This window comes from Aquarana catesbeiana, linkage group LG07 (assembly GCF_042186555.1).
Source record: "Aquarana catesbeiana isolate 2022-GZ linkage group LG07, ASM4218655v1, whole genome shotgun sequence".
Taxonomy (NCBI): Eukaryota; Metazoa; Chordata; class Amphibia; order Anura; family Ranidae; genus Aquarana; species Aquarana catesbeiana.
Window position 1 is genome coordinate 8,499,446 of NC_133330.1, and position 18,103 is coordinate 8,517,548.

Here is an 18,103-nt window from a genome sequence, read left to right on the forward strand (position 1 = left end):
CAAAGCCACCCTGGTTTTGGCCAATTACGGCTCTCTGTACAGACGGCGCTGTGATTGGCCAAGCATGCGGGTCATAGTGCATGCTTGGCCAATCATCAGCCAGCAATTCACTGCAATGCCACAGTGAATTATGGGCTTTGACACGCCACTCTAATTTGGCGCGAACGGCCCATAACGTTTACAATTCGAAGAACAATTGAACATGCGATGTTCAAGTCGAACTCGAAGCTCATCCCTACCCACATCTCCATGTAACCCCGCCCCTCCAGAATTACCATGGCAGCAAACCCGCCATGGGGCTCAGTTCAGTGTAAGGGCGGCAGAGGCAAACCACCTCCCACGTGACCTGGCCTGTGGCAAACATACTGAGGTCTGGGACAGGACACGGCCAATGATTATCCACTGCGTCTGCCCACCTGGGCTGGGACCCTATTGCGCATTAGCGGGGCATGGACCGCACCATGCATGTGCAAGTCAGCGGGCGCCACGATGCAATGGCGTCACTTACCCAGAAACCACCCAGCCTGCAGTAGATATACTGTCTCATGAGATGGGAGGAGACAATGCTAATCCCACCCTTTCCCAGGAGTGGAAGTGGAAGGGGACACAAAGCCAGACCGCACGTCGGGGGACACCCCAAAACAAACATCCACTAGATAGAACCTGGCTAGGACAGATGCTTGGGGAGCCCTGGATTCCGAAGGCAGTGTGGACAGGAGGGATTGCAACTCCTGGAAAACAAAACAGTAAAAGAACCCTCGGAAGAAAAAAAGAAAAGAAATATTTTTATATATAATAAAGAAATATATCTATATATGGATTCATTTATCTCCAGACATTCCAATAGACATAGTAAATATCATAGTAGCAAAAACCAACATGGCACATGATGCAAATGGTAATCCCTTCACATAATAAATGAATCATACAAAAACACAAGAATATGTCAAAAAAGAAAAAAACCCTTAGACGGGTAGAAAGGACCTAAAGGAAGTGGCTTCATTCAACCCCGGGGCATGGGTTGCCCTGAGTGAATGTATTCACCTCATTTCTCTCTGTAAAATACACCTGTCCCAATCTTCCCCGCACGGATCCTGTGGGATATGTTCCAGGGTTATTCCACATGTTTGCTGTGTCCTCCACATGGCTTCTCACAAACTGCAAACAGGACTTCTTATGGCTTTCTTTTAACAATGTCTTTCTTCTTGTCACTCTTCCATAAAGGGCAGATTTGTGGAGTGCACGACTAATGCAGCGCACACACGATCGGAAATTCAGTCAGCAAAAGACTGATGAGAGCTTTTGGTCGGAAAATGCGACCGTGTGTATGCTCCATCGGAAGATTGAGAGCATGTTTTCAATTTTTCGGTCGGAAAAAGTTCCTATCCGAAAATGCGATCGTCTGTAGCAATTCTAATGTGCAAAATTCCTACGCATGCTCGGAAGCATTGAACTTCATTTTCTCATCTGTTGTACGTCACTGCGTTCTTGACAGTCGAAAGTTCAGAGAACTTTTGTGTGACCATGTATGCAAGGCAAGCTTGAGAGGAATTCCGTCGGAAAAGCCATCAAATCTTTTTCTGACCAAAATCCTGATCGTGTGTAAGCGGCATAATAGTTGTCCTGTGGACAGATTCTCCCACCTGAGCTGTGGATCTCTGCAGCTCCTCCAGAGTCACCATGGACCTCTTGGCTGCTTCTCTGATGAATGCTCTCCTTGCCCGGCCGGTCAGTTTAGGTGGACGGCCATGTCTTGGTAGGTTTGCAGTTGTGCCATACTCTTTCCATTTTCCACAACTTTATCCCTGACCTGTCTGGTGTGTTCCTTGGCCTTCATGATGCTGTTTGTTTACTAAGGTTCTCTAACAAACCTCTGAGGGCCTTACAGAACAGCTGTATTTATACTGAGATTACATTACACACAGGTGGACTCTATTTACTATTTAGAGGATGTCTGAAGGCAATTGGTTCCACTAGATTTTAATTAGGGGTATCAGGGTAAAGGAGGGCTGAATACAAATGCCCCCCACACTTTTCACACATTTATTTGTAAAAAATTTGGAAAACTATTTATCGTTTTCCTTCCACTTCACAATTATGTGCCCCTTTGTGCTGGTCTTTCAAGAGGTATGAATACTTTTTCAAGGCACCTTAAATGTTTATTTTCTGGTTTGTGATAAATAGTTTTTTTTCAAAGAGTAAAATGAAATTTGCCCATAAGCAATACAAGAAGTCGCCAATGATGATTGATGGACATGAAAGAAGTCTTCAGTATTTATGTGGCTCGTGTTTATCTTATATTGGTAACAGAATACAATTTAGCCTGAAGGAAATATCTGAACAATTATAATTGGAATTTATGGCTGCTGCTGTCCGAGGCCGAGAGGCATTATCTGTCCCCCAGGGACATTTCTGTACTGATGAGGAGAAAACACGATCCTCCTCCGATCCCCGGAGATTTCCCTGCGAGTCGTCCCGACCTGACTGAGGATAAAGACAGGTGAGGTCCTTCCCTTTCTCAGGAAAAATCTGCCCGTCTATTGCCAGCTTTACTCTCTTCCCACCCGTTATTTACCCCGAGATCTACAAGCCACCCATAGCCAGGTGAACAGATGTCATACAACCTCCACAGCCAGGTGAGCAAACATCACAAGCCACCCATAGCCAGATACACAGACATTACACATTACTTATACCCAGGTGAACAGATGTCCCATGAGGCTGATAGCCAGGTGCACAGACATTGCACACTGTTCATACCCAGGTACATAGGTGTCCCACGCTGCTCACAGCCATATGCACAGATAATTCCTTCTACCCAACACAGGTGAATAAATAGAACATACTGTCCACAGCCAGATGTACATGTTCCAAGACATCCAGAGAAAGCTGAGCCAGTCACATCAGTCTCTGTACCAGAGGAGCTTACACTCTAATCCCCCCATCACACACTATTATTATTATACATGTATATAGCTCTGACATATACCGCAGTGCTGTACAGAGATCACTGAGCAATCACATCAGTCTCTGTACCAGAGGAGCTTACACTCTAATGTCTAATGGGATAGAGAAGAGTCCGGGTTGGCGGAGGTTGTACCAGGGGATGCTAGTGTCTCTGTCCCATCAGAATCTGTGTCTGTGATGCCCTCTGTGGTGTCAGTGTCCCCCCCAGTCTGTGGTGTCAGTGTCCCCCCAGTCTGTGGTGTCAGTGTCCCCCCAGTCTGTGGTGTCAGTGTCCCCCCAGTCTGTGGTCCCCCAGTCAGTGTCAGAAAGTGTGGTTGTCAAGTCTGTGTCTGCACCTATTGTTTCTCCTAGTGTAGTGAAGGCAGCGGAAGGTGCTGGACCAGAATGTATGGTGGTGCCAACCCCTCCTCCTCAGCGTATGAGAAGTTGCGGGTGGAGTGAGGGATGGATTGGATGATGGTGGAGGGGGAGGTGGGAAGGGCATGAGGGTGGCTGGTGCAGAATGCAAGGTGAATGATGTGGAAGTCGGGGTGAATGATTTGGAAGTCGGGGTGAATGATGTGGGGGGAGGGGTTAATGGGGGGGTTTGGAATCGCATCCTGATGGTGAATAAATCTCAAAATGTTTCTTAGCCTGGATTGTGTTTAAGTTGAGGCTCGGGGTTTGTAGTTGTTTCTTTCTATGTTATCTTGTCAGGAAATGGTTTTCTTTACTTGCTGATGTAAGCATACTTGTTTTTGTTTAGTAGTTGTTTATTTTTGTGTAAATATGTTTTTATTAATGAGCTGTATATTTGTGTGATTTTATAATAAAAAATTTACACTCTAATGTCCCCCCCCCGTCACACACTATTATTATTATACATTTATATAGCTCTGACATATACCGCAGTGCTGTACAGAGATCACTGAGCCAATCACATCAGTCTCTGTACCAGAGGAGCTTACACTCTATTGTCCCCTCCCCCCACAGTCACATCAGTCTCTGTACAGAGGAGCTTATACTGTCACTTATCTTTGATTTTATGTTTCTCTTGTGTCTCATATGATGTCATGAATCTCATGTGATGTCATGTGTATCAGATAATGTAAATTGTTACTTTGGGGGAGAGTAAAGCTACTTGCACATTTCTTCCTTTCAAAAACTCAGGAAAAACAAACGTGTGTTTGCTGCTTTTTTATATCATTTTGGCCGCAATTCTGGTGCATTTTGCACCTGTGAAAAAAAAATTAAAAAATGTGACTTTAAAAGCTGCACCAAAAACACAACCGCAGGTGCATTTTTTATGGGTTTTTGCCACGTTTTTGATGTGGTTTGCATTAATTTCAGAGGCAGTGCGTTTTTAGTGTGTTTTTTTTTTTTTGCTGCACCAGAAATGCATTCCGCTTTTTCCACTTCAAGAAAAACGTATCAGTGTGAAAGCAGCCTGACTAAAACTGGAGAGTAGAGAATCTGGTGCAGCTCTGCATAGAAACCAATCAGCTTCCAGGATTTTTTTTGGCAAAGCTTAATTGAAGAAGCTGAAATGAGAAGCTGATTGGCTCCCATGCACAGCTGCACCAGGTTTTGCACTCTCCAGTTTTAGTAAATCTCCCCCTTTGTGTTGTAGAAATGACTTGACTTTGAGGATAGTCATCTTTTGCCCCCTTGCTGTTTGTGGTGAGTGGTGACATCCCAGCAGAGTGACGATGGACGCCCCATGCTCAGTCACACCGGATCCACATTTCATTCATTCTCTGTAATGAGAGGTTCTGGAACAATTCTCAGTCCAGGGAGCACTGGGCGGGGTGATTCCTCTGGGCGGGGTGATCCTTCTGGGCGGGGTGATCTCTCTGGGTGGGATGATCCTTCTGGGCAGGGTGATCCTTCGGGGCTGGTTGACTCCTCCCTCCTGACTGGCTCCGCCCTCAGCAGACCTCCTATATATGAAGAGGTAGAAGTGCAGCTGATCACAAGTTTGTCTGAAAAGGAAGCAGAATGGCAGATAAAGTGAGTATGAGCACCGATGGAAGCTGCAAATGGGTTCTGTAGGCAGTGGTTGGTATAGTGATGTGGGAAGTGGTCTGTATGATGCTGTTGGGTAAGGGCAGTGGTTGGTATGGGGCAGATGGTGCTGGTGAGGGTAGAGGGTTGTTGGGTGTAGGTCAAGGTTTTGGTTCTTGTCCTTCCAGTTATTTATGTTTAGGGTGTGATGATTGTATTTTGATATCCTGGCACAGAGCAGGGTCACCCTATCTGGGTATTCTTAGTATAAAGTATATACTGGGATGGCTCAGACACTCCTCTCCTCCACATCTGCCCTTAGTGACCCATCATTGCCATGTTTTTGCCTCCTTATCATTCATGTATGAATAATTATATTAACCATTTGCTGTGCAGTTTTATAAATCTAATGTTCCTATTCTGAGATGTGACATGTCCAGTCCCTCTGGGTTACTCCATTGTGGCAGATCATTACCTCTCTCCATACAGGATGGAAGCCGGGAGTTAGAGCAGGCCTTGTGCCCGTCAGTAATTGGCACCGTCTGGCTGTCTGTAGATAGGACTGTAACTTGTATAAAGATCTGGGCAGCCGGCATACATGACATGAACATTATAAGAGAAAATGTATATATTGTCAAGTCATTGATCTGTCATTAGAAGACATTTATGATCTGCTGGGGATGTCTGAGCTCCCTCCCCTCCCCTCCCCCACACAAAGGATCCAACAAAGTGCTGCGACCCACGAAAATCCCAAACTTATGGGGGTGGTGTAGTGGGTAGCACTCTCGCCTAGCAGCAAAAAGGGTCGCTGGTTCAATCCCAACCATGACACTACCTGCCTGGAGTTTGCATGTCCTCCCTGTGCCTGCGTGGGTTTCCTCCAGGTACTCCAGTTTCCTCCCACACTCCAAAGACATGCTGGTAGGTTAATTGGCTTCTGTCTAAATTGGCCCTAGTATATGAATGTGAGTTAGGGAGTTTAGATTGTAAGCTCCTTGGGGGTAGGAACCGGTGTGAATGTACAATGTATATGTAAAGTGCTGCGTAAATAATATTATTTTATTATAATATTTTCTGTCTATATACAGGGTGTAATAATAATCTCCCTTCTCTCTATTATAGAAGGTGTAATAATTCTCTTTTCTCCCATACAGACGATTTACTTCTATAACTTCAGCCTCAAACGCGGTCACTGTGTGGAGGTGGAGGGCTTCATTCCGGAGGACTGTAAAGAGTAGGTGAAGATGCTAACCTTGGCTACTTCTTATATAATGTCTGCTCTCTGTATAATACAATTTACCAAAAGTACAACTTACAAAAGTAGAAAAGTGTGTTCTGTGTACAATACATCCTACTGACCCCTCATTACTGGGAATTTGGGGTGTGTGGTCCCTCAAATAATACCCAACATCAGATTGTTTTGCTCAGAGCAAGTTTAGTTTCAACATTTGTACTTCTACATTGTGACAAAATGTCATCCTGGATAAAACTTGTCTGATGACTTATCAGCCATCATCTGAAATGTGACAACTGACATACATTCTGTCTTTCTTTAATCCTGGACCCCACTAACTTGTATAGCTGCAGGCACTGTGGAGAAATTCATCCTCAAATTTTACAGTAGAAAGCACTTCATCACTAACACATACTTGGAGGTCCAAACACCCCTGAAATGGCAACAGGGAGTTAAATGGCACAAAGTGGTGGTGACTCCTCAGTTCAGCTCCAACCTCCTAGTAGTGTCTCCTTAGCCCAGTTACACCTTCTCCTTCCTACAGCAGAGACTTTGGAAGTCTTGGCTCACTTTGCTCTTTCTCCAAGCAGCAGCCCATCTCTCCAAGCTCCCTTTCCCAGTTGCTCGGGTCACTCTGCTCCCTCATCAGTGACTCGGCAGCTCAGATCTCCTTCTCCCTCTCACTAGTAGGATGGGAGAGCTGAGACCAGACTTGAATTGAATTCACTGTTTATTGTGAACTTTCAGGAAGAATTGTTCCACAGTGGCTGCAACTACAAATCACAAAAGCGTTCGCACCGACCTAGTGCATTACAATAAATCTATTTTATTAGGTAAATAAGTGGCAAATTAATATTCAAACATCATACATGGGCATATCTAAAAAGCTGATCAGACCACCTCCAGTCCACCATAATCCCCAGATGGAATGGGAAGACCTCATAGTGTACAGGAAGGGCTGACATGTTTTGAGGTTCAAGATTTCTTCTCAGAGCAAAATACATGTGTAACAGAATACCATTTTAAATATTAAAATGTGCTATTGACAAAAACTGAGCCCCCCCTGGTGCAGGGTAACACAGGTTACATGAGCACTTGAAAAATAAAATCCCCAAACACAATGCACAAGTATAGGGTTAAATGTATGTAGTGAAGTCCTGAGCCCCTTTTGGTTTAATGAGAACCTCCAGAGTCAGGGACAGCTGACACCCTTCTATATAGAGTGGGTTACAAGGCATGGTGGGTGTAATGAATTGGAGCAGAGACTGCGAGCCAGGCCTTCTCGTCCAACATCAGTGCCTGACCTCACAAATACCCTTCTGGAAGATTGGTCAAACATTTCCATAGACACTCCTAAACCTTGTGGACGGCCTTCCCAGAAGAGTTGAAGCTGTTATAGCTGCAAAGGGTGGGCCAACTCAATATTGAACCCTACGGACGAAGACTGGGATGGGACTAAACTTCATGTGTGTGTAAAGGCAGGTGTCCCAATACTTTTGGTAATGTCTGTATAGTCATGAGATTTTTTTTTTTTGTAAAATTGGATAGATAATAAATATATGTGATAGAAAATATTCAATGGCAAAAGATCAAAAGATAGTCAAATTGGTCTATAATTTGGCATTCTGTAAATAAACAAATAAAGAAAGATTGAAGCGCTTCACTGCGTGATCAGTAAAAATAAATAAATAATGAAATAAATAAATAAATAAATAAATAAATAAATAATATAACCCACATACAAAATCAGTTAAACAAATCCAAATACTGTGCAATGGTCACGGATTTTAGCTGCATTTTCATTGCACAGTATTTGGATTTGTTTAACTGATTTTGTATGTGGGTTATATTATATATTTAATTATTTATTTATTTTTACTGATCACGCCGTGAAGCGCTTCAGTCTTTCTTTCTTTCTTTATTTTTAGTGATTCTGAGCACTCTTTATTGATAGCAGCCTCACAGATTTATTTGATCTTTGGAGTTTTATCTTAAATAACTATCACAGCGCTTTGTGGTTTTATACACTATATTGTAAATACACAAATCCATTGTGAACAAGTCTACATGATAGGAGTGTGAAGATATACATACAGTGACTTTCTCCATATAGAGAAGTGGAGGGGTTCCTCATGTGCAGCCCATTGAGGGGCACCTGTATAATACCACCATGGCCCATGGGGAGCTCATAGGTCAATCCTTAACTATATGTCCTCTCAATAAGTGCGCATTCTTCTGTATTTTATAGTTTTTGCTTAAAGATTCTTTATAGTCCTGAGAGAGCAGCAAGACTGTCGTGAAAGTTTAGCCAAGAGGACAACTTTATTTTTTTCTCTTAAGCACCACACCTGAGTGCAGGAGGTTACTGTTTTGCTGCAACTAGAAATGTCAGTGAGGGATTGTCTGAAAGCTTACTTACCGCTTGTTAAGAATATGTAAATACCCGAATGTCCATGTCCATGCATCAAATATATGTCAAAGAGAAATTTGCAGCGATCTACAGAGTCGGCTTATCCTCGTCTGTCCTTCCCGGGAACACTGCGGGAGCGCTGATAGGTTAGAGGGGAACGCACGACTGACATAGTATTGATGTTACAGGCCCTTATAATATACAAACATTGTGAGTTTTTTTTGTGAGATCATTTTAAATTGATAAATAATTGTTGTACTGGATTACGCTATGTGGAATTTTTTAATCTGTTGCTTGCAATTGTAGTGATATAATATATCGGGTGGTATAGTAGTATAGTGGTATGGTGGGTATGATAATTAATTAGTAAGTACTCTTCCGCAGCAACCCAATTCTTCCAGAGAGATGCACTTTATTGACTTCCAACACAGAACAAAGTCCACAGATGACAAAAAATCAGACAGAGTAGATATAATTCAGAGCCCCATGTTCCTAGGTCTGTGTGTCCATACACAGACAAGCCTCACCTAAACTATAGACTGAATGCCGTGTTATATTCAGTAGACACTGAATGGCTGAGCAATTTGACTGGCCGTTTCAATTTAGGACTTTGATAAGCTTTAGTCTATCAGACAGACAACAACCCCCAGCCGTGAGCAGCTGTAGTCATAAACCGCCCCAATTTGCACTCCCGCATATCAACATCAACAAGTCCCCTTAGATATGTGTAATTAGATTAACAGATACAACCTGAACACCCTTTTGAGCCCTTGGAATACCTACATTCCTAATCTGCATTCTTGTATATTAATATCAACAAGTCCCCCTGATATATTAGCCTCCCCAGGAGGGAGCCTCCGCTAGGCCAACCCAAAACACTCCTCGATCCCATTGTTACCCCCTCAAGTCTAATTACCATCAATAAATACTTCTTCTATGGTCCTTTAAACAATCTACCCTCTAAAATCTTCAATTAGGTTAACAGCCCATACCTCACACCCCTAGGTAGACTTGAATAAGACTAACACATCAAAGGGTCTTCAGCTGTTATATTAAAATTGAGTTGGCTTGGACAAATCGACCATTGTCAACTCAATTCTGGCCTGGTAATATTGACTGTATGTGTACATACATGTAATAATGTCCCACATAAATCGGTGAACATATTACAACAGCAATGAGCATAATACAGATGAAAAGTGTCCAGTGATCAGCAATTATCCCTGTGAGCGTGTTAATCAGCAGGGTCTGCTAAGTGGATTACCTACAGGGCTGTGGCACAAGTGGTGTGGTGATGGAGACTTGAGATCGCTGCTAATATTTTCTTCCACGATCGTCTAGTTTATACTCTCCTGCCTTTTCTTAACCACTTGCCGACCGCCTAACGCAGATATACTGCGGCAGAATGGCACGGGCAGGCAAAATCACGTACCTGGTAGGTCGGCATCGTTAGGGGAGCGATCAATGCTGAGGGGGGGGGGGCACTCGTTCGTGGCCACCCCCTCGCGATCGCTCCCAACGAATGAAAATCTTCCTCTGCCGCTGTAATGTAAACAGCGGCAGAGGAAGTGATGTCATCTCTCTTCGTGAAGCCTTTTTGTTCTGGCACCGAGGAGAGAAGACATCCAAGTAAGTGCATCAACACTACACATTACAGTAGAACAGTGTTTCTCAACTCCAGTCCTCAAGGCGCCCCAACAGGTCATGTTTTCAGGATTTCCCTCAGATGAAACGGCTGTGGTAATTACTAAGGCATTGAAACTGATCAAATCACCTGTGTAAAATAACGGAAAGCCTAAAAAACATGACCTGTGGGGGCGCCTTGAGGACTGGAGTTGAGAAACACTGCAGTAGAACACTCTAGGCACACTTATCACCCCCCTGTACCCCCTGTCAGTGACACCAATAGCAGTTTTTTTTAAGTTTTTTTTTATTACTGCATTGGTGTCATTTGTGACAGTTATAAGTGGTAGGGCAGTTAGTGTTAGGCCCCTTAATGTCTAGGGTACCCCCCTAATAAAGTTTTAACCCCTTAATCACCCCCCCCATCACCAGTGTCACTAAGCGATCGTTTTTCTGATCGCTGTATTAGTGTCACTTGTGACGCTAGTTAGGGAGGTAAGTATTTAGGTTCGCCGTCAGCGTTTTTATAGCGTCAGGGAATCCCATATACTACCTACTAAAGGTTTTTAACTCCCTAAATGCCCCCTAGTTAACCCTTTCACCACTGATCACCGTATAACTGTTAGGGTGACGCTGGTTAAATAACTATATGTGGAATCACACCCCAAAATACATTCTGTTGCTTCTCCTGAGTACGGAAATACCACATGTGTGGGACTTTTCGGGAGCCTAGCTGCGTACGGGACCCTGAAAACCAAGCACCGCCTTCAGGCTTTCTAAGGGCGTAAATTTTTTATTTCAATCCTCACTGCCTATCAGTTTTGAGGGCCATGGAATGTCAAGATGGCACAACCCCCCACAAATGACCCCATTTTGGAAAGTAGACACCCCAAGCTATTTGCTGAGAGGTATAGTGAGTATTTTGCAGACCTCGCTTTTGGTCACAAAGTTTCGAAAATTGAAAAAAGAAAAAATACATCTTTTCTTTCTTCATTTTCAAAAACAAATGAGAGCTGCAAAATACTCACCATGCCTCTCAGCAAATAGCTTGGGGTGTCTACTTTCCAAAATGGGGTCATTTGGGGGGGTTTGTACTGCCCTGCCATTTTAGCACCTCAAGAAATGAGATAGGCCGTCATAAACTAAAAGCTGTGTAAATTCCAGAAAATGTACCCCAGTTTGTAGACGCTATAACTTTTGCGCAAACCAGTAAATATACGTTTATTGACTTTTTTTGTTTTTTACCAAAGACATGTGGCTGAATACATTTTGGACTAAATGTATGACTAAAATTGAGTTTATTGGATTTTTTTTTTTTAACAAAAAGTAGAAATTTATTTTTATATTTTTTTTCAAAATTTTCGGCCTTTTTCCGTTTATAGCACAAAAAATAAAACCCGCAGAGGTGATCAAATACCATCAAAAGAAAGCTCTATTTGTAGGACGCAGATTTCGTTTGGGTACAGCATTGCATGACCGCGCAATTAGCAGTTAAAGCGACGCAGTGCCAAATTGTAAAAAGTGCTCTGGTCAGGAAGGGGGTAAATTCTTCCGGGGCTGAAGTGGTTAATGGACTTTCACTGAGTGGATCACCATTTGATACTTTGTTTAGGTGGGCTCTTAAGCAATTTCTTTGATATTTTTAAATATTTGCTATTTTTGCACTAGCGCTGCTAATGTGTTAGAAAATTTTCTTTGACATATATTTGCATCTCATTTTAGTATAGCAGCTGCTGACTATTTTATCAATATTTGCTCTGTGCGCTGAGGGAGGGATACTGAACAGTTTTTTTTATTTTTTATCTCTCATTCTTTGATACCCGTATGTCCATGTCCAGGCTACAGGTTCACTTTAGGTATTTTATGGTTTGGGGACGTGTATTACCAGGACCCCATTTGTTTATAAATGTGTTAACCATTATAGTTTTTAAAGTCTCCAAAAATATTTGTGTGTGTGTGTATATTTATATATTGCTATTATGACTTAAGTTGTAGAAGTACCTCTGATACCCATGGGAGGACCACTGGTGAATGACTCCAGTACGATATCCAACAAGGTCAGCTGAGAAGAATAATTGCTGTTTCTGTCTTTCTAGGTTTTTCATAAACTTGGGAACAGATATAAAGAATTTTGTGATACACTTTGATGTTCGCATTGACTACAGAGGATACAAGCGCGTCATAATCTTGAACTCGTTTAAGGACGGTGTCTTTGGAGAGGAGCAGAAGGAAACGGTCTTTCCCTTCCAGGTTGGGACGGACACCAAGGTATGTCTATGCTGGGAGGGGCAGGACTAATGTTGATGGGGCAAAGTGGCATCACTGTTCATATTGGACCCCTATTATATCTCCAAATGATGCAGTAGGCAGCGATGTCTTAGGTCAAAGGCATGTAGGCTGTTATGATGGTTGTCCCTTCAGCTCATTTCATGAATGATCCATAGGAAGATCCAATGGATACCATCATGCTGCCATTGTGTGCTATGATAAAATTGGCTTGCAAAATTTTTTAGTGTAACATTTCTTTTGTGTATGCATGTATTATTGAAAATGTTATGTTTGTGCAAGGCTTTTTTTCTCAAACAATAGGTGCTGGAACTTAACCACGGCCCCACAAAACCCCTCCCCCCACACACACCCTCCAAATCACATCAAATAGTGGGTGTGTTCAGTCAAATTTCACGAAAACAGTAGGAGGGTCTTAAAGGGGCATTAAATACCAGGATTGCATTACATACAGAGTGCAGGGCTGTCACTTGTAAACACAGAAACCAGACTTCTGTGTTTACAAGTGATTGTGGTGAGCAGGCACCAATGGGTCTGAGCCAGAGGTGGTGGAACTCAGTTCCACCAAGTTCCCCCTGAAAAAAAGCTCTGTGTTTGTGAGATGATTATTATAGGAAGAGGAAGGAACAGGGATCAGGAAATCCCTGACATGGAATGTTACTAAAAAGTCTCCTATAAAGGCTCAATCTGGGGAGTAGTGTGGGGGGGGGGGCCGGGAACTGAAGCTCATCAGTCTCATGCTACAACTGTTATGAAGGGACCAATGTGTGTGTGTTGGGGACGGGTGAATGCTCTGCTCATCTAAATTCATCTCTGGGGAAATAATTAATCAAACTATAAAAGTGACAAGGCTTAATTCTATTTGGGGAAGGATAAAAAATAACTGACCCAGAATAATCGTGTTCTCATTTACCCCAAGTCAGTCATGGTAGATGGGACCCTTTCTGGAAAAGGGAGATTATTTATCAGTATCGAAAGATTCAAGAATTACATACTTTTGCAGATGACAAACTGTATTGAAAATAACAACCAAAAGGCATAAGATTCCCTTTGTTATACATATGTAGCGGTACCCTCGTGATGGCTGCTGAGTTAGTTATAGCAATCCGCCCATCGCCCTGCTGCCGACCTCCCATCGCCAGGTAGATGACATTAAAGCGGAGTTCCACACAAAACTGGAACTTCCGCTTTTCGGAACCCTCCCCCCCTCCGGTGTCACATTTGGCACCTTTCAGGGGGGAGGGGGGTGCAGATACCTGTCAAAGACAGGTATTTGCACCTACTTCCCGCATAGACTCCCATGGGAGTCTATGCTTCTTCCTGTCCCGACCGCGCTGTCTGCTGGGAACACAGAGCTCCCAGCAGAGAGCGGGGACCACTAGGGATGCGCAGCGCGACTCGCGCATGCGCAGTAGGGAACCGGGAAGTGAAGCCGCAACGCTTCACTTCCTGATTCCCTCACCTAGGATGGCGGTGGCAGCTGCCGAGAACCGAGCGGGTTCTCGGCGTCCCCTGCCGACATCGCTGGACTCCGGGACAGGTAAGTGGCCATGTATTAAAAGTCAGCAGCTGCAGTATTTGTAGCTGCTGGCTTTTAATATTTTTTTTTTTTTGGCGGTGTGGGTGAACCCCCGCTTTAACCAGTCAATGATTTCGTTTCCTTTCTCTTTATTACCAAGGTATATGAGATGCCCATAGAAAGTTTACTTTAATGGGAATCATCCATGGCCTTGGCCTAGTAAATGGATTTTCCCTGTAGAATCTTCACTGCAGACTATTGCTTCTTCTATTGCTTGGCATATCTGTCTGAAGATTTTCTACTTAATGCTTCCAGTTAAACGAAAAGAATCACTCTGAATAATTCCCCTCTAGACTGACGTGGTTGTCCTGTTAGATGTCATAGAGCCAAAGGCCTATACCACCTATCTTCCATGGCTCAACGAACTAAACAGCCTCAGTGTCTGGAAGTTACTGTCCACTTCTGTTCATACTGTGTTCCTTGGCCACACGGCACGCTGCACTACTCACTCCTGCTCTTGCTTCTTTATGTTACACTGACCTTCTACTTTGGATCAAAGTCCTGTGTTCCCCGGTCACAGGACGCTGATCTACTTTCGCCACTTCACTGCTACTTCTTCTGCTTTATCTTCTCCAGCATGCAAGTCCTGTGTTCCCCGGAAACAGGATCTTGATACTTTCTCATGGAGATGAAGATCTTCCCTTTGGACTCCTTCCTAGCAGCTCCTTCATTCCTTTCCCACACATGGCGCATCCCCCCATGGGGACGCCTGATGTGACACCTCCATACTACATGCCGTCTGCTCCTCAAATCTCTCCCCCCGGAAGCATGTGACCCCAACCCCTGTCGGAGGCCTTCCCCCTGCCAACACCAAAAATGAGTGACAGGCAGCCCATGTGAGGAGCCCTAACCAATTAAGTCAAGGTCCAACCCCCCCCCCCTTCATAAACAATTCCTATGTAAGCAGAGGTGGATCCCTGAGCCAGAGTATAGGTGGCCACACCCCCCCTTATGCTGACACTCCCATTCTCAGATTAAGATGACCAAGCCTGAAATGAAACACGGGTCTAGCCAAATTTACCCGCACCTAAGCCCCACCAGCTAGAAAAATACTAATCTAGCACCTACCTGTAAGTAGAGGGTGCTACACACACACATCAAATGTTAAGCCCAGCCCCCTAGAATTCACTGTCAAATGTCAGAGCATCAGTGCACAGTCAAGTCAAAGGACTTCTGCATGGTTCTCACCTTTTGGCATGTAATGTAGACACTATATAGTTGGCATGTCATGCAGTAGCCTTTCACAACCCCCCCGGGAACCCTTAAATCTTTTTTAGGTGGTGGGGAATGGCCCTTGCATTGGTGGCCAGTGTTAAGAATGTCCCACTTACAGTGTTGGTCAACATGCCACTCTTATAGGCAGCAAAAAAGCATTGGTGTCGTGAAGCTGGCCCTGAAGTAAGTGGGCACCATCAAATGGGAGGTTAATCGGCCACAGCTTAAGGACCCCTAGAAACTTCTGAAGGAACCCTGGGTGAGACTGGTTCTCATACCAGCAAAACTGGCCATCTGCTATTGATCTCCTGAGGGCTCCAGTCATTGTTCTAGGTGACTGATCAGTTCTCAGAGACGCTGTCACTAAAACATTGCAGCACAGAAGCACCTCCCATTTTTTTTTACCTTTCCATCAACAGTTTTCTGGCACACATAAAGAATACATAAGACGAGCTACGTGCAAATATCATCTTGTGGAAAGATTTTTGTTGAAATGACCGGTTTGGTGGTAGTCTGTTTCTATGGCCAACACTCATTGACTTTTTATTGTCCAGCAAGCTGACACTGTGCCATCTCTTTTCTTACAGGTTTGCTTCCAATTTGAGCAAGACAAGATCATCATACTATTACCTGCTGGCAACCATTTCTCATTTCCAGTCCGCTTTCCCATAGAGGAGATCTCCTACTTTGAAATGGGACACCTCCAGCTAAAGTCCATCACACTAAAATGAAGAATCCCGCAATAGAGGAGCCGCCTGTCCCACGTGTCCATATCCAGGCTCTCTGAAATGGCCATAGTGGATGAAGGGGGAAGTTCTTTAATCGTGTTTTGTAACCCCCTCCCCCCAATCTGCATCCTTTGCTGCTCATGTAAACATACATTGTGCTTTGCTCAGTACTAGAAATGAATTCAATCCACATTTCAAATAAAATCCAATGAGCTCTATTGTGTCTGATCAATCTTCTTTTTTTATTTATCACTAATCTGACTTTGGATTGATTGCTGTAGTTGATGGCAAATCACTGCCTGCTGCATAGCGCCCCCTGCTGGAGGTTTGTTGCATTACTTTTAAAAGTTAGTCACCAGCAGAGGGTGCTAATGCTACATTTTCTGCCTGCATAGTCTGATTTCTTGGATTTCTAGTAAAACAATAGAAATCCTTTATCTTATATTTTTGTGGCTCCAGACTGAAAGCTGCACCCAGATAGTATATCCCAAGCTTTACCCATAAACTTTCAACACAAACAATTGCAGGCTGAAAATTGCAATTTCACAACATTTAACTGTCTGTAAATTACAGAAATGGAAGCTGCCATGGATTTGCCCAGTACAGGCCGTGGTTGGGTATGGGCAGTGAATGAAGTAGTACCCCAGTATGGGCAGTGCTGGGGGTAGTTGTTACTGGAGCAGCTTTAGTCTCAGTGTAAGGGTAATAGATTAGAGAGCAATAGATTAGGGGTAGTAGTAAAAACAGGGCTTTTTTTTCTCAGAGAAATGGTGCAGGAACTCACCCTCTCCATCCAACTCTCCGCCCCAACCACCCCTCAGCCACACCTTCCTCAGAGGAGAGAATTACAACGGCGCCAAAAATTGTAATTAGTTAAGGAGGCTTAGAACTGTGTATCACATTAGGCAAAATAAATTAAATGGTAAATTTCACCATGGAATGTTTAATTGTTGACATAGACATACAGACAGTAAAAAATTAGTTTCATATACATAAGAAACGCGCACAGGGCATAAACATGGTAAAAAAGTACACATATAGCAACACATGATTCTGATGGTAAGTAGATTGAATAGTATAGCATAAAAATGTCAATGGCAGTATCCCAGTATGCCCGATACCGACAAGTGTACCCACACGATAAGTATGCATCCACTAAATAGTATAGAAGTAGCATAATTGAGTATATAAGATAGTAGTTGGATAAGTATGATTCCGTATAAGATGTAACTGGGGCATCAAAACAGATCTTGACGCGTTTCGTGGATATGTCCACTCATTAGGAGCCGATGCGGCCAAAATTCCTATGGAATGTATATAGAAATATGATGAACCATACTATTAATGTAAAGAGAGTATCAAGGTGAATGAACATTTAGTGTGTATAGATGGTTAACCAACCACACTCACCAACTCAGACAGCGAGTGCAGTGCACGGTGGTGGGTGCAGGGTGAGCTAGGAGCTCTCTGAACATATTCCCCCTCCCCCACACACTCTCACAGTGCCCTCCTCTCTGTCTCTGCAAAGTTCTCCCTCCTTTTCACAGTGATGGATCCCTCACCCTTCCCTCATCACCGCTCTCCATGTTATGTGCGGGCTTTTATTTCTGCACAGTGCAGTGGACCGGAGAGTTCCACCTCCTGTAGCACAGAGCTGAGGAGATGTTTCGGGGCTCCTCGGCTCCGATCTACAACGACTGATTACCGGCGGTAGGCAGGGATGGAAGCTTCCTCCCCAATCACTGCAGCAGCTGAAGGTTGGGACCTCGCCAGTGATCGAGGGCAGCAGCTGAAGGTTGGGACCTCGCCAGTGATCGAGGACAGCAGCTGAAGGTTGGGACCTCGCCAGTGATCGAGGGCAGCAGCTGTAGGTTTGGGACCTCGACGGTGATCGAGGGCAGCAGCTGAAGGTTGGGACCTCTCCGGTGATCGAGGGCAGCAGCTGAAGGTTGGGACCTCGCCAGTGATCGAGGGCAGCAGCTGAAGGATGGGACCTCGCCAGTGATCGAGGGCAGTAGCCCTGAGTGTGCAGCGCCAGCACAGAGAAGCCAGGAAGTGAGCTGGGCAGAAAACGTCCT

General features: G+C 44.0%; 1 protein-coding gene across 1 annotated transcript; it reads left to right on the forward strand.

Moving 5' to 3' along the window:
* Positions 1 to 4,914: 4,914 nt before the first annotated feature.
* Positions 4,915 to 16,243, forward strand: LOC141102358 (galectin-1-like). Its single transcript, XM_073591312.1, has 4 exons — positions 4,915 to 4,956; positions 6,105 to 6,184; positions 12,314 to 12,485; positions 15,885 to 16,243. The coding sequence occupies exons 1-4, from the start codon at positions 4,945 to 4,947 to the stop codon at positions 16,026 to 16,028; spliced, it is 408 nt and encodes a 135-aa protein (XP_073447413.1). The 5' UTR covers positions 4,915 to 4,944; the 3' UTR covers positions 16,029 to 16,243.
* Positions 16,244 to 18,103: the final 1,860 nt, after the last annotated feature.

Coding starts and splice junctions, on each gene's coding strand:
- LOC141102358 (XM_073591312.1), top strand. Junction 6,185..12,313: donor ATTCCGGAGGACTGTAAAGA/GTAGGTGAAGAT, acceptor CTGTCTTTCTAG/GTTTTTCATAAACTTGGGAA. Junction 12,486..15,884: donor AGGTTGGGACGGACACCAAG/GTATGTCTATGC, acceptor CTTTTCTTACAG/GTTTGCTTCCAATTTGAGCA.